Genomic DNA, 17,700 nt, shown 5'->3' with positions numbered 1-17,700 from the left:
CTGGGAACCTGCCCACACAGGATGGCCAAGTACGGAGCTGGCTTTTCCAGCCCTTGGTAGATGGGAGCACAAAGGCTGCTCAGGTATTTAAATAGCAAAACATTTTAGGCTGTGGCCTTGATGGTTTGTTGTCTCCTTTCCCCATTACCTACTTGTGATCACAAGACTAAACCAGTACGCAGAAGCCTGGACTTTTGCACTGTACTTTTCTGCAGAACTGAGTGGCTAAGAGCCAGAATGCCTCGGTTTGAATTCTAACTCTACTACTTCCTTGCTTCCTCCAGCAAATTATTGAACCTCTCTGCTTTCATTTCCTCATGGGGTTGTTTGTAAGGATTTAATGATTAAATACAACACACATAAAACAACATTGAAAACGATGCCTGGTTCAAAGCAAGCAAGCAATCATTATCAAAGTTATAGGAGTCCACTGTGCTTCCTGGTACAGGGCATCAGAGGCGGTTCCTAGGAGCTAATCATGATTGCTGGTGTGTGTGGTTGTGAACAAATACACCACGGAGGGGGCATGGGAGTGGGAAAGTGTTGCTGCAGTGGGCAGAACAGACCAGAGGTGTTTGAAATGCCTCAAGAGTGTGGCCGAGTAACTTGAGTTTAGGTAGAGAAAGTTTGGCTGCCATAAGAGGCTCAAGGCTGTCATTCAAGTGAAAGTGTCTATCAAGTGGCTGTGAGGTGCACTAAAAAAATGAAACAGAGAAAGGCCTCCTCTCATTTTCGACTTTCATCTTTTGAAGTAATGAAAAGAGGTTGGGAACATGGTTCTCGGGTGATGTGGTGCACTGGGCTTCGGCACTACTGCCAAGAGGAGTAAACCTCAGTTACTCTTTGTTTCCAACACATCCCGAGTGAGAAGCCAGGTGAGACAACAGTGATCTGAGCAGTCATTCCCTATCATTCTCTACCTCCGGGGAAAGATGGAACTATCCCTTTTCAAATCCCAAACTGCATCACTCCATGAAAACATTTTTTCTCCCATAGGAAACAGACTGGGACACAATTAAGCAATGCTGTCCTACTGGGTCAAAAGTAGCCTGAAGGTAAAAGTTGCTCATGTTCTGTTCCCCAAAGATAGATGACAACAAAGGGAAACGCAATGTTTGGCATTTTAGTTGGGGGAGAGAAAAGTGGCCTACACAGGACTCCTTGAATAAACAAGGCTTTTCCTCAAAGGGCTTTGGGTGGAAGGCCATCAAAGCAAGTGGTAGATGCTCCTCCCAGGAAAATCTCATAGGAAGGCTGTCTGTTGGCTAAGATAGGTGGCTCAGGGGTTCCTCTTAGTCAGATGCCCAGAATAAGCCACAGCCTTCCTGTCGAGAATTCTGAAATGTGGTCTCCAATGCAAATAAAGACTACATTGTAGAATCAGTGCTGGAGTGTGTCCAAACCCTTCCTCCGTGTCCTTTGAGTCATTTGGAAATGGTTAACAAATGGGCTGAACACCTGGGCTGATTATCCCTGTAGGGGATTTCCAAACACTCCTTATTGTAAAATCATCTCTTCCCTTCCCAAAGCAATTCAGTTCCAATCTCTCTGAAGTGTGCCTTAAAGATCCCAAAATGTCTAACTCTATGATTCTAGGCTTCCTAAGTTAGAACAGTAACTGCTGCTGACACAAAGAAACAAGGAGCCAAGCAACTTTGTGCTTTTTAAAGTTTGTTTTGAATTAAGAGGAACAGATGTCCAATGTTTCAAAAAGCCACACATTTGTGGATTTGGCTGACAAACCCTCTAAGCGGCATTTCATTTCTGTTCCCATAGAGTCAGCCAGCCACTTACAACTGACTCACTCTTTGGGCCACAGTTTGGGTCAGTCTCCCAACTACAGAATTAGAATCCCAGATCTCAAATGAATCCAGGGTGTTTGGGTGGAGAGCGGGGGCCATCTAAAACAATTTTTTTTCCTTTTAATTTAGTAGTATCAACACCCACACAGCAAACTGCAAGGCCAGTAGGTCAAAGAGAATGAGCAAACAGTTGGCACCTGCCTATCTCAGCGCCACGCAATTCTAAAGGCAATGAGTAAGCAGCTGTCCAGAACAGGTTTTTGTTACAATCCTGCTTATGAGTACTGTTTAAATATGCAAATACAGGTTATTTGCTGCAATTCAAGGCCTCACCCCCAAGGCAAACGCATTACCTCAGGTGAACTCTTGGCCTTGCTGGGAAAGGAAATACAGGAACCCAGGCCCCTGATTACCAGACACAAATGACTCAACTGCTTCTAGAATTTTAAAGTACACTATGTGCTTTCTTTTCTTGTTGTCTTTGAGAATAAAGGAACAAAACACTTCAGATGGCAGTTTGGTGCATTTCATTTACCATGTTTTGTGGAGCTTTGATCAATGTTAGAGATGGAATGTTACTTGGCTTTCAAAACTGGCTATTAAACTTCTGCTTAGGTTGTTTTAAGTTCTTGTGAGCACATTAATAACTATGAATAAAATAAACCATTTTTGTTTCTCTAACAGGAATGAGACTTGCAGGTCTAGAGGAAGATCTGGTATGCCACCAAATCACTTTCTCAAAAAAAAAAAAAAAAAAAACCCAAAAAACACAACTGTTTAAAACCTACTTATACCTAGCAAATCTCACTAGGTATTTTGGATGGGAGTTTCTAACAAGGAATTAAAAGCTGAGTCTCCTTTTTTTCCCTCTACCTTACAGATTTTTTAGTATTAACTGTCTTATAAAATGTCAACATAAGGTGGGAAGGTTAGAAGTTATTTTCAATTATTTCATAGGAAATTTTGTGTATCTGTGCCTCGTATCTTAACTAGGCTAGCTGGGGGCTTATTTTTAGATTTAAAAAAAGTTTTGGTCTTATTAAATCAAGTCATTAGTTCATTAATTTCTGCCCTTTAATTTGTATCTTGGATTTGACTTAAGATACCATCTACTCCAAAATATGGGTGTATATGCTGAAGTTAAAAACATCTGATTTTGGATTGTATGCAACGTTGTAAAATTCTTGCACATGCATCAAATGCTCTATCTTTGATGAATTAAAAATCTGGAATATACGAACGTGCATGGCAATATTTTACATTTTATCTGATTTAATCTTTAGGATGATCTGGCTTATCTATATCTGTATCTGTTTTTATAGATGAAATGTAGTTCGAATTAAAAACTTTCTGAAGGTCATTTCGTGTTAGGGGTAGAAATCATTAACACATCGAGGCAAGCGGGTTTTAGAACATATTTAAGGGCTTTTTGATGCTAACAGGCTGGGAACTTCCACCTCCACATATGGGTCAGTCAAAACACAACTCACCCCAGAGTACAAGAGGGCAATCAATTCTTTAGCTTAATGCATTATCTGTACTCATTGAATCAGTGTTGAGTGACTAGTGGTAGACAGCCTCATGTTGTCCTAAAATAATATAGTATAGGGCACCCTGGGAACATGAACTGAACTTGTTCGTATAGGAGCATTTGTTACTACATACACTGAGTTAACTTGTGTGCTTCAGAAGCCTCACTCCAGCATTGTCCTTTTCTGGATTTTTAGAGAATGGATACAGTGGCTATTATCCCAATGAAAGTAAAAAATCTTCTTCCAAGCCCCACACTCCAGATTAAGTATAGACACAATACAAAACTGTGCCTGTTTCCACAAGATGTCGTTTTAAAGGACCGCTCCATACAGTACCTAAGTGTAGGGACTGCTGATGTATTGCACTGGATTTACTCCTTGACAATTATTGAGACATGACAAAACATTGCAAATATTTAAGGCACAAAATGAGTCTTAAAGTAGAGATGGAATCAGAATTCCCAGGTCCTTTTTTTATTTGCAGTAATATCAAGGTATCCATTTACAAAGTTTTTGGTCTCCTATCAGCTGGAATTAACTAGGGATATCTTTGGGATCATGTAGTTGTTTGCGTCCACTTTTGATGGACACAAGAAAGGAACAAATCAACCACGGGAACACAAGAGAAGCATACTACTCCAGCTGGAATCCAACAGGATCACCTGAGCATGCCACACTTAGTGGAGGAAAGGAGGAGAAAAAGGAAGAGAGCTGCTCTTCATTTGTTTTCAAAGCAAATTCATTTGAAAGAGCAAACAAACCAATCATTAAGTTAATCACTTAGAGCTTCAGCCTAAGACACATCGTTTTTTCTTTTTCTAACACCTTACCCTGAAATAAATTTACCAATAAATCCCAAAGATTTAGTACAAATAGTACAATTCATATTTGCTTTCCTCTTTCTTTAGACAAACACCAAATAAAATGCAGGTGAAGATGAAACACAACTGGAAGATTAGAAATTTACACTAATCCTAAAGAATCTAAAAAATTATGTTGTTAATTGAAGCTATCTAAAACAAAGCATTTGGGTACTGTTTTTCAAGTAAGATAACAGTCATACTGCTAGAAAGTCCCTGGGTGAGGGAGAAAAAACCTTTTCAAAACCCGCAAGGCAGGTTGCTTACACTTTATTTATTTAGCTGTGGTGATGCAGACTATCCCAATTTTCCATAAAATCATCTTGATATTGCTGCAATACCATGGCATAAGAGATTCAAAGTGCCACTAGACATAAGGACCAAAGTTTCTGATCATAAACCATGACTGAGGGTAATGTTTGAATGGGAACATTTGATATGGATGGTCAGATGAAAGATACCAAAATGTCAGACAGCCCATCGACTGCTGTTGCCATGAGATTCAACAGTCAACATCAGTCTGATAAGCTACCCGACAAGGTGGTACAGCCATGGAGATGTCACGACGGTAGGCAAAACAAGCAGACATTCAGGCAGGATTTGATAAATCAGGCATTTCTGGCCTGCTGAGATTTAAACCCCATTCTATTCTTAACATAATGTCAGTACCAATTTTCCTAAGGGAAAAAAGTGAAATTGTTTATTTTCCTCCCAAGCAAAAACAAAATGACCAAGTTAAACCAGAAATATCCCAAAAGAAAAATCACATAACAAAATACTTACTGAAAAAGGCAAGAAAATTAGGTTATTTTAAAAAAGAAATTTGTTAAAAACGAGTACATGCTGAGCTAAAATTAACATATGAAGTTGTGTTTTCTTTTTAAATGAGTTATTTCTCTCTCCAGTGTTCTTTGATTTATATACTACCAACTGTTTTCACAAACCAACTGTTTTCACCTCACTACAGCAATCCCTAAGGTGTCATTTCAGCAGTGTGTAGCTAGCTGTCCAATTCCAGCCTAACACAACATGTCCTGGTGGTGGCTCTTTTCATGCAAAGAAATGAAGGCTTAAGAAATTATGGATTTGGCAAGGATGCCTGCCAATCAGTTAGTAGAAGCTAAAAGGAAGTGAAAAATCAAAACGCTCAAGAAAACAAACACAATTTTGGAATGATCAAAGAGGTCTTTATAAAGTTTTTTATGACTTCATTCTAAATATACAGAATAAAAAATGGTGTCAGTTCATTTGTGAGACACCAACCAGTTTTTCCTTATACTGTCTCAAAATTTAAAGATCAATTTCCCAAGAGGGTGTGCAATGCATCATAAAATGGCCTTTTTTTGTAGGTGGGAAAGGAAGGGTTGGGCACGATGGCATCTTAAATTTTATCATGATAGACATGCAAGGCTATCCAATCTAGTATAATTTATATACATTTTGATGACTCAAAAACAAAGCAGTCATTTTTGACAAGCCTAAAAAGCTTGACATATTTAACATATTTAGGAACTTTTTTTTATGGTGTCCGGAATTCTTTAATTGTACCACGTGGGCCTTTTGAAAGTAAAACAGAAGGCCAGTTACTCTTAAGTTTGCTGCTGAACATCACATTCCACCCTAATAAAACACAACTTGAATTAAATTGAGGGTGGATACCTTACCTTAACACACAAAGGAAACGAATGTCAGTGCAAAATATGGACTAATCTGCTTTCAGGGGAAAAAAAAATTAAAGTGATACAGGATGGAAAAGGGAATTTTCCTTCCTGGTTTCGAGTCCTCCCAATTAAGGCAGAACCCATCTATTATAATTTCTTCTGTTAAAAACATTTCCTGCTTATTTAGTTTTCTCCTCTGAGTTCAACCGCTGCTGGATTCTTTTGGCATAACTTTGTGCCATGGAGTTAATGATGGACAGGATGAAGTAACACACCATTACAACGACCAACTTCTCAAACACCCAGGACAACCAGTTTTCTCCCTGCAAGAATAAATGCAGAACAATCAACGAGAAACGCTTCATCAATTCAGTAGTAACTAGGGGATCATCTACGTTTTAAGGAAAATAATGATAACTTTGAGCTTGTAACCTATAAAGCCTGAACAATTAAAGATGAAAAGTCTTGTGTCTCCAGCTACTCTGAAATATATATTCAAGACCTTTTTACATCTAGTTATTAATATTTCACTTTGTCGGTTATAAAGTCAATATTGATTTATGTAGTTTAGAATAAAGTCTTTGATTAAAGTCTCCACATAGACACTGTATAGGGTAGTTACATATTCTTGTTCCAATATTGGGGCAGCTTTTAAAAGATAAGTTATTTCTGAAAGCATACTTGGTCAACTGAGGGCAGCAAAGGACCACATAGAGTATAAGGCCATCAAAAAAAAAATAATCCAACTATGTTCCCCTCATGTTTCCCATTTCAGGTCATTTCCCTTTGTCACAAAACTATTTACAGGAAAAGCAGGCTGAGTTTAATTTAAAGTTTTTATGTTCAGCTATATTAAAGCCTTGGTTTATTAAAAAATGATTATTTCCGACCTCTGAAAAGTAGTGCAAAAAAAAAAAAAAAAAAGAGCTATTTAAGTGACTTCAGTAAGTCCAATACTTTGTTACGCTATAAACTTTAACTTTTAAAGCCACTCAGGAAGTATACTTGCTTATTAATAAGTCATTTAATATCGAGGCATTAACTTATTCTATGTAACAGATCTATTACTTTCCATTAGCTCATTTAGCCAAATTTCCCAGTAAACAGCCTCAACTTTTGTTAGGGAAAGCTGACAAACAAACCTCACTCTATTTGCCTAAAAATGCCAGTGAGTGCTGTGACTACAGTTTCAGCCTCAAGCGGTGGGGGTGAGGAAGAGAAGAAAACGGGAGTAAAGTCTCACCTGCGGTGTGCCCGTTTCGCTTTTGTGGTGAAGCTTCTGCCGCTGGGCTTCCAGGTATTCCTGGAATGGCTTCTGCAGAGATGGACCTATGCCGGGGACAGCACTGGAGGCCCGGTACAATAACCCAAGGAACAAGATACATTCGGGAAGAAAAGAAGGAATAATGTTAATGAAAAATCCACTTACCGTCTGGAATCAAAAAGCAGGGATGGAAAGAGGAAAAGACTAAAACTATCAGCAGAGCTGACACAATCTTGTGAACTCTTTTTAGAGGACAAAAATTCATCCTTTAACAACCCCTTAAAGGAGAAAACGCTCTCCCACCAACATGTTTGGGAGAAAGTAGGAGCTGAGCTTCCTCCTAGCATTAGAGTTCCTCTTCAGAGAGAAGCGAACTTAGCTGATGCTGCACACTGATGTGGTACAAAGAATAAAATGAATGACTTCTGAGAAGTCCCACATTTATCACCACCAGTTCCTGTAAGAACTGGTTTGAACCGATTAATAAGGAAATGACTTATGCTTGTGTCATCCCTAGTTGAAAAAGAAACTGCCCGCCCTCTCTCTGACTTGTCCCATCTTCTCAGAGGGGGCGGTCCTTTCTCAATCTAAGTCCTTATTAGGACAATCTGTGCGTCATCCTTTTCCAAAAAGAATGCATTAGCAAATTTGGGAGGCACCTCCCACTAGTCAGAAGTCAGTGATTAACAAAGGAACAAAGAAGGAACTATGAACCTTGAATCACTTCGTGGTTTATTGTAGATGGTTCGCACAGAAACTACAGTACATTACTAAACAACTTGTTCTGAGATGACTGAGATGGTGATCTCTGATAAGTTTATGTACTCGGAGCTCCCTCTCACCCAGAATAAGTGGAGGCAGTGCTATTAAACCATTTTGGCGACTGCAGCTTCCAACTCCCCTTTAAAAATGCTTGAGGTGTTTTTTTTTAAATGGTAACTTGGGGCAACTTAGAAAACCAAACATATGTATTTTCTGAACACTGTATTTCCTCATCTGTCACAATAGGGCTAAAAGGTAAACGAGCCCAATCTCTTTCCTGGGGCCAGCAAAAGGTATTTCAACATATGCCTAATGCTCTCCCTTTTAAGTAACTATTAACTTCACATCCTTGTATCTAGAAAAATTCAGTTGCTGCTTTCTGTAATAAAAAGCAGAAGAGTAGAGGAAGAGAATTTTTGCTACTGTATTTATCGGAAGCTAGCAAATACAAAACTCCTGGCTGGCACTTTTCTTTAATCATTTTAATTATCAATCACCAAACACTTAATGGAGTCTTTGTTTTGTGTTCAACACTGTAATTGGTACTATGGGGAAAAAAAAAACTGCAAGAAATAGGACATCCCCCCAGGGGACTTAAAATCATGGGGATTCAAAACACACACACACACACACACACACAGCACATCGAACTGATTTGTGAACAAAAGAATTTTCAAATCAATACCAATTTTTTTTCGTACAGAAGATATACTCCAAAGGAACTGGAGGGAGAAAGGAGAGGTCAGTGTGGGGTGAAGCTGTCCTTTAATGATTACTGCAGGATATGTAAAAAGCCTTGAATAGACATATGTAGTAGAGGCAGTGGCTGGAAGGGCGGAAGTCTCTTAACAGATAGTCTCAGTCTCTCTCTCTCTGACTTTTAAGTGGCCTTACATTAGTGAGGTAAACCAGAAGAGGAGTGTCTGAGCTATGTTGCTGTTCATCAGTTCTGACTGACTGCAAAGGGAGAAATAACTTTCTTTAGAAGATTTTCCTGATGTAGTTCCTTATGTAATGCAGGAGGGAATGCGAATAGCTCATCCATTTACACTTGAAACAAACCACAAATATATAAAAAAATAAAAATTCCAGTAAAATACATACACAAAAAGACTAGACCGAAGACTGCAGATTTATAAGAACTTTCCTTCAGAAGCCGATTCATTCACACTTAATGCCCTAGGCCCTTATTTTAAACTCTCAAGGAGAGCCATAGGACAAGCCACGATTTATTTTTTGAAGGTTAAAAAAAACCTTTTATTTAGAAAGGCTGAAATGACTGTATGATAATTTGAACAGCTAGGTTGTACAAGAAATGACTTGAAAATTTCCTTTTTTGATGTCCTCCAGGAGCTGGATACCACTGAATGTGTTTTGTTCTTTCTTCAGTCCTCTAACTTCACACTGGAGTTGAGCAGAAATGCTTACAGTTTCACTCAAATCATTCCTGGGCTCCAGGGGCAAGTCATTCTTTAAAAATTAAGAACCAAGACCCAATGCTTGGAAGTTTCTACTTTTCTGTTGTTGAGAGGAATGAGGGTGGGACTGACAATAATCATTCTAGATGCTCTACAAAATAATTTGAAAAGATACAAACGATTCGCCTTGTAAATTCACTTTAGCTGATAGAGAATATGTCATTATATAATTACATGATATGCAACTTTCAAAAAATCATCTTGGGCTAATGCTGAGATGAACTTTTCAAGGTGCTATGGTGTTACATGCTTTGGAGAGTTTTTGGTGGTGGGGTGGGAGATGCAGTTTATTACAAAAGACTAGGAAAACAGTTGAAAATAGAGAGCTTAAGAGTTTTTATAGAACATATTAATCAAAATCATCATGAACAAATGCCATATGATCTGAATAAATTTTAAAAAGTTAACATTTAAAATCTGGGTATTAAGTGTTATATAAATAATTACTTGTCAGATCCTCTTAATCTGTTTTATATATTTATCAAAACTTTAGTTTTATCTCTCTCTACAAACAATGGCTTAGGCCACAGATGGCCCAGCTTATTATACAAAGCACATATACTAGAGCTTTCTTAATTAACACTAAAGCTATTTTAGCAATAGACTAGATAAAAATGAAAATTATAGCTGTCACTATTAACACGCATTTAAGGCAAACAATAATACCAGCCTGCAGCCTCATCTCTGTCCGGTCTGACATTTAAGATTAATTTAAGGTACATATATGGAGGAGTCGGGGTGGGGGAAAGGACTAACTTGCATCACAGTTCAGTGGCTTTTTATAGTTGGCTTAGGAAATAACTTAAATGCCATTCTCTGAAAGCCGTTAAATTCAGAGTATCCTGTGCACCTGGCTAAGAATGCTCATCTCAACCCACAGTGAGTGGGTAAAGTCCTGCATCTGCCATTAGGTGCTGATTAAATTCAAAGTATTACAGTTTTGTGATATAGAAGAATAAAAAGTAGGAGGAGAATGAACACATAGAACTATTTTTCAGTCAACTGTTGGACTTAAATATGCTTAAACTAGCCTTGTAAATAGCTACTTTTCTCTAGGTAAAAAAGCCTTAAATCAAACAAACAAACAAAACAGAAAAGAAACCCAAAAATCGATCTCATCTCCTTGCTACAGACCTTAACATAGTAGGCGGAAAAAGCTTTATAGATACTAATATCTTGATATTTATATTCTTGGAACACATTTTTCAGGTAATGTAACTCATTAAAAAACAAATTTTCAACAAATTATTCTTTTGAACTTTGTTAATGATTTAATAAAGGAAAAAAACAAACCAACCCTCAGAAAATGCAAACAAAAGAGGGGGAAAAAAGTAAAATAAAAAAAACACAGAAATCCAACCACTCTCCCATCCCCCATCAGAGCTCAAAAGAGGTTTCTTGGGAACAATATTTTGCCATGCTAACATACCTAAGTATGTGTTAAACAGAAACAAGACAAACTTCTTTGCAAAATTTTGTCAAGGGCCCTGACCAATATGCAAAGAAAATCTATTATTTTTCTGTAGTTTTTAATACGTATATGACTTTACTTCTGGAAATAACTTATCTGATAAGACATATGCATTTTAACTTCTCCCCATGTTGACCCATTATAAATAAAGATCTGCTTTATTCTCTGTACCCACAAAACCAGAAAACCATCCAGAGGAAGCATCACAACTGGCAGAGATTGCATAGAGTGGGTGGTGTGATTACTCCAGTTTCTCACAATGCTTAAATTTTCATTTGTGGGTTAGTCCTGAGCACACACCCATTCCAAAAATTCATCCGTCATTATTCCTGTTTTCAAGGGACTCCTTTCAAATTGTGTAACTCTCAAACTGGTTCACCAGATACAAGAAACATATCATTTGATTTACTTCGAATCTCTTCATCACAGAGATAGTCATCGAAGTAGGACTTGCTATTAGAAGACCTGAAATTTTCCTGTTCATGATTATTTGGATTTTTCCAGCCAGGTGTGTGTTTTTTGTTACTATGTGCCATTGTAAAGTTGGGGCACAATGCTTAATAACACAGAAATAACATGAACTTAAAAAAAATTGATTTGTCTTATTGTTTAGCCCTATTTACACAGGGCCTATATAACGTTTAAGCAGTTGAAATGCTTAACAGAATTAAATGAGTATTAATCAAGTAAATTTTTTATTTACTATAGGCTTTGTTCCCTTCTTACCACTTTTTTTGAGGATCTTAGCATTAATGTGATCATGTGGGTTACACCGGCTTTCCCCAAAACATACTGTCTGTCGTGGTTTCCTAGTATGTTCTAGAGGGTAATAAGCCTTTATCTTTCTTAGAAGAAAGTGTGGGCACAATGGCTTTTACCTTCGTTTCACTGTAAGTACTTTGAGGATGATTTATTTTACATCCCTCTGATGGTTACTCAGAATGTCTAGGGTATTATTAGTCAAACCTTTGACAGCTTGTGAATTTGAGAGTATGTTTTTAGAATAAGATTCAAGTCAGGGGTAGTATTAAAGAAAGGGAAGAGAAGGGTTTAATCAATTCTACTGCTGCTATAATTAAGAAAGCATAATAGAGACCTTTTGAAATAGACTGCCAGTAATGACCAGTACTTTTCAATGCATCTTTTAAGAGCAGAGGAGCCTAGACCAATGGTCTGCAAACATTTCTGATATATGTATATATTACTTATGCAAATAGTAAAACACACAAAAACAAGTTAAAAAGCACAAAATAAAGATTAAATTAAAAAAAATTTACTTTAAATGGCTTGCTAATTATAATGGCAATCATGCTATCCTTAGTGACAATTTAAAAGCATACTATATACTTGTCCTTTCACTATAAATTAAAATTGATAATTTCTAAATATTTTGACTGACTTCTATAGACATATACTAGGAACGGGTGAAATGTTAACGCTGCAACTTTGCTGTTTCTTGTGAGTATGTTAATAGTATTATCTTTCTTCTACTATTTCTTTATAGGAAACTTTAAGCAACTTGTCTGTGAGAGTTAGTTTAATTAAAACTAGGAATAAATCTGGTTAATGAAGATAGAAAAAAAATAACTGCAGCATGCCTATTGTAAGCTCCTTTTTGTATTGTGGAACCCCATTCTTCCTCTAGTTTACTTTTATAATCCATGATATATGATTTTCTGGCATGTAGATTGAGGGAGTGCCAATCAGACTGATGGTAAACTATATTCTCCATATATGTACAGCCTTATAAATTTTACATATATGTACTACTATATGTTACAAAAAAATACACAGAAAATAACAAAGATTAAAATAAATATAAATATTAGTTCTATAATTTTAGTTCCACATGATAGTAGAGACCACTGGTTTAGACGATGAAGTTAAATTGCAAGGGGGGGTACAAATATTATACCTTGTTCCGAAAAGGTAAAACATATCTTAAGACTTAGTAGATCAATTCAAGGCAGGACTGTTAGGTAATATATTAGAGAGAGAGAGAAAAAAAAAAAGAAGCTATTTTTATAAAGATGTGGACTAGATGTCTCTTTTTTGCTCATCCTTCTAACATGCCACTATGAAAAGGACCTTTAACAATCTGGATAGTCAAACCTTAGAAACCCTGTGCCCCCAGTTAAAACTTATAATTATGTTTCATATAAAAATCAGGATCTTTAGAATTTTCTCAATTGAGCAATATTGTATGTAAATCAAAGGTCAAATTTATCCTCTAACGCCATAGAAATCTATCAATTGAGATTTGGCCCAGGAGCATAGGAGTAGAGCCCTAAACAGAAAATGGTCCTCTTCTAGACTGAAGCCAACAGACTCTTCTGCTGAAGAGACTGAATTTTACAGTCACGGTACTAGTAGGATATATTTTCAGGGATGAAATCAAAAGCCCTCCCCATCCCATCCCCACCACATGCTGATCTGTTTCCTGTACAAAAGAGGCAATTACAATGACTGTATGATAGTTTGGTAACAAGATGGATTAGCCCTTTCTTGATAACAGTCTTATTAATAATTCTTTGTTTTCAGAAATGTACACATTTTAGTCACACATTATAGAGTTAAATTTTCCTCCCCACCCCCCATGCAGTGATCTAAACAGGCTTAACGGTTAGTATTTTAATGAGTTGTCATTTCCTGTCTGATAACGATTCTCACAGTATTTAACCACCAGTTTCCCTGGGGCCCAACCAGTACTAGAGCTCTATTCACGATGACTCAGAATGGATCTCAGACTCCAGGCCTGATTCAACAATGATAGATTGCCCTCCAAATGAAACTGTCTGTCCTCCCAAGGTAGAAAGCTCTGGAGGTGGGGAGTGGGGAGTTTATCATGCAATCTTTCTGAAAAAGCCAAAGGCCATCATGCTGACTTCCATTAATATCTGTAGCCTTCCAGTCCTCAGAGATTAGAGAAAGAAAAAGGAGAAAAAAACTGATATCTAATTAAGCCAGGAATATGACAAGTAAATGAACTGATGCTAACCACAAATAAACTTATATTTAACCTAGTATAAATGGGATCCAGTAATCAATCCTGTTTGACTTGAATGAAAGTGTTATTCATTTTTCCATTTAATTGAAGTTGATATTATAAGAAATATTGGTAACTGATGTATTCTACTTGCATTTGGATCTGAAATGTGGTGGCCTACCTAAACCCAATTCCTTTTTACCTGAAGATCTTGAAGAGTATCTCAAAATAAATCCAGAATAAAAATTATGCAATACATAAGCAATCTAGGACTTTATCATATATACAAGTTTGGGTTGACAGTCTCTGTTTAAAATACGTTGTGATTCAACCTCAGGATTTGGAATTAAAACATCTTGAATTTCATCTGCATCTGTGCCCCTTTCAAATGATTAAAACCTCTTTTGTACTCAAGTTAGTCCATTGTGTGCTGAGTAGTATTATAAACACATGACACCATCCATTTCTTAGCAGCTGTGTAGAAAGAAGACCGCCGCTTTACCTAGAAACATCAGGTGTATTGTTGCTACTGCCTCACAGCATATTTCTATTATAGGGGTCTTTCAAAAAAAGAATCTGCAATTGCCCTTGTATTTGGAATTGCAGTCTATTAAAAGTCAAAATAGAGGTAAGATCTCTTTATAATTAGCAGCTACTCTTTGAAATATGCTATCATTAAAGGGAAGCTTTTGAAAACAAAACCTCTTTTCACAATGGACTTGAGCAGTAGGAGCCGAGCAGGCATTTATTTATGTTAATGAATGAGGCCAGAGCTAAAGGAGTGGTCTATGAGAACTAAGTAAAAGTGATTGGCTGCCAAAACAAAACTTGTTAAAAATCAACTGATTTCAGTTACAGAAAATGACAGACTGGTGGCAGCTTTATATAGTGACAAATCAATCTGTGACCGGCTTGAAGACCCACTGAGTTCTAAGAATGAAATGAACAATAGGGACCCACATCCCCAAAGGTCAAGAATAAAGAATAGTTTGTAGAATTTTAAATTTAAGGTGAAACGGCACAGGAGCTTACTGGCCTTTAGATCATTCGAAGTGGCATGATGATGAGTGGATTAGAAAAGTGACAGTACTGACTGGATTTCAATGTCATCTAAGAACAATCTAGTTATTCCAACCATTACTTAGGCAGAAAATCACTACAGTAGATAACTAAGAAAAAAGTCATGATCTCTGCTCTCGATGAACTTAATCTAGCAGAGTAATGAGAGAAAAAGATCCATCTAAACCTTCAGTACAGAACAAGTAGGTTTCTCTCTCAAAGTAACTCTGGTAGTAACTAGTTTCAAGTGTGAACGAGAATGGACAGAAAGAATTCATGCTGATTCCCTATCAAATTCACAAAGCAGCCATTTGAAACTGATACTTCTCAACCAAATTTTCAACTTCAAGTAGATTACCTCACTGCCTTCTATAGTGCTCCCCCCATTGTTCCTCTTCTCTCTCCCAAAAGATCTTAGAATCTTCACTCTAGTTTTGAAGGAGATGTGATTAAGGACAATCAATCCACTAAGGCTTTTGATTCTATCTCTTTTCATCTTACCATTTACACGAATTTAACTTCTTTGTGCTTCAGTTTCTCCATCTGCAGAGTGATAGTACCTTATAGGTTTTGTTATGCGTATTCAATAACAATGTATGTAAAACATCTGGCGCAGTAGGTGCTTACTAAATGCTAATTTCCAACCCACATCCTTCCTTTTTTCATTTGTATTTTCCATCTCTAGCTTTTACTAGTCTTTCCCTCAGCCTAAATTACAGAGGTCTCTCATAATAGTGCATGAATGAATTCATTGAGTCAACAAATATTTACTGAAACTTAAAATGTGTCAGGCATAACCTTAGCCTGCCTTTTCCTTTACCCAACAATTCTATGTAATCCAATATAATTGCATGTTAGTTTTCATCATTTTACAGAGGTGCTCTAATTATGGTTAACAGTAACCTAATAGGAACCTCCATTTCTCACCTAACGGTCTACCTCCAGAATTCCTTTTTAACCTTTAACTATGCTGTCTCCCAATATTTGTAACAGAAATATAAAAGAGTTAAGAGTTAAAAGAGAAGATAACAAACTACACGAACAGAACATGAAAAGGAAGGCGTTTTCTACTGTTACAAAACAAAATTCAACTGAGTAAATTTTAAAGATCTTATTGGCTTTATTCTACATTTCATGGGTTGGGTGGCATCCCAACTAGCCGATAGAAAGGAGCTCCAAAGAGCTGTATAAATGAAAGACTATTATGGGCAGGAAGATAGGACAAGGAAATTACTAGCAAAGAGTGGATTGGTCACCTTCTTCTAGGGGAGGCCAGAGTCATTACTAGTGCTGACCGGGTAATTACAGATTGATTGGTTTAAGATTCCACTCCTGAGAGGTTGAAACTGTAATTAAGTTAGGTATTAAGTCTCAGCTTGGTATTGTGGGCCTAGACAAGTGACTCCATTTTGAGCCTGTTGTCTCTTTTTTTAACACTACTTAAATTAAAAAAGATAATGTTAAAATCAGTGTGTACAAGTGAATCTCAGCAGCTTAAAATCTATGTATCCTTTTTCAGTTAATACAAATATTTGCGTTCCTCACTTCCATAACTCTGATTATTTTAAGATAATCAAAGTCAAAGAGAATCAAGTACATGAAGCATTACATATTTTAAAATGAAAGAATAGATTTTCTTTCTGTAGAAGAAAAAATCCAAGCCAACATAGCTCATTCTGATCACTCACCATAGAGTGAAGAACAAGAAACAGCATTAAGATTCAAACACTTAATTACCCACTGGTTAAAATGATCTCTCTGCCACAGGCAAGTTCATCTCTGAGGTCAAACATCAAGTTTACTCAGAAACAGGAGACAGCAAAGAAGAGCATGGAACATTCTGTATCTGGTAAAAAGTCTCTGCTCCAGCCAACCCCATCCCCCAAGTTCAATGATTGAGCTATGGAAACTTTCTTGTGTGGTAAAACTGGGGACTTTGTCTTCTAATAAGACCCTGGCAACCTGACAATGAGCCAATGTTCTGCATATGGTTTCTTACGGGTCATATGCTTAATGTTATTCTCTGGAAATTCTCATCTTTATTTGGTGAGACTACCAGAACATGTCATTTCAATCATAATTTTAAAATTAGACTTGGTTCTCTTTAAAAATATGTTCCAGGTCTCTCATTGGAGAAAGTCTAAACTTGAATAAAAATCAGTATTAAATCTAAATAATAATTTTAAAAGACCGCAATAAATATAATGCCTCTGAAGCTCTAAAGTTCCCTGGTTCTTGGTTCTATCCCCTGACTTATTTCAACCCAGGACACCAAAGAGTTAAAAACTCCATTACATGCCTAATCTTTTTTCAGAACATTCTTTCAGTCTTCCCGCCAAGCATATCATAAACCAAAAAGCCTTTTCTGAAGGCTATTATTTGTATTCTAACCTCTCTCAGAATATAACCGATTCATTACATCTGTTTAGATTTCCATATATAACTAGGCAACCCGTTGATTTAGGAATAGATAATAGGAATACCTTTCCCTAAAACTAATGACACTGGCAATTACTTTCCAGAACTGTCCAATAAATAACTACTAATTATTATTTCCAAGGAGAATCATTTACTTTTAAAATTATAGTAAATTCTGAAAGCAAAGCTTACATTATCTCTGTGACTTTAGTACTATCATATGAAGACATACCATACTAAAAATATCACAGGCCAAAAGCATACTTAGGGTATCATATTTAGCTAGGCCACACCATAGTTACACTAAGACTAGAAGCACTTTGGGGAAGGAATATTTCCTTCAGTCATTAGTACAGCATTCAAACCTATATAGAATTAATACTAAACCTCACCACCAGAGATGTAAT

The 17,700-nt window shown here is 36.8% G+C and overlaps 1 protein-coding gene across 7 annotated transcripts in view; it reads right to left on the bottom strand.

Moving 5' to 3' along the window:
• Positions 1–3,775: 3,775 nt before the first annotated feature.
• VMP1 (vacuole membrane protein 1) overlaps positions 3,776–17,700 on the bottom strand; it is a 106,810-nt gene continuing 92,885 nt past the window's right edge. For all 7 annotated transcript variants that reach the window (XM_006924895.3, XM_015599234.2, XM_006924896.3 and 4 more), the window contains 2 exons: positions 7,099–7,201; positions 3,776–6,178 (listed from right to left, as the gene is read on the bottom strand). In XM_006924895.3, coding sequence (XP_006924957.1) covers positions 6,035–6,178; positions 7,099–7,201 — 247 coding nt within the window. In that variant the 3' untranslated portion in view covers positions 3,776–6,034. The remainder of the gene's footprint in view (positions 6,179–7,098; positions 7,202–17,700) is intronic.

Source organism: Pteropus alecto, unplaced genomic scaffold (assembly GCF_000325575.1).
Source record: "Pteropus alecto unplaced genomic scaffold, ASM32557v1 scaffold98, whole genome shotgun sequence".
Lineage (NCBI taxonomy): Eukaryota > Metazoa > Chordata > Mammalia > Chiroptera > Pteropodidae > Pteropus > Pteropus alecto.
Note: the sequence above shows the minus strand (reverse complement) of the source record. Positions and strands in the feature narration are given on the sequence as shown.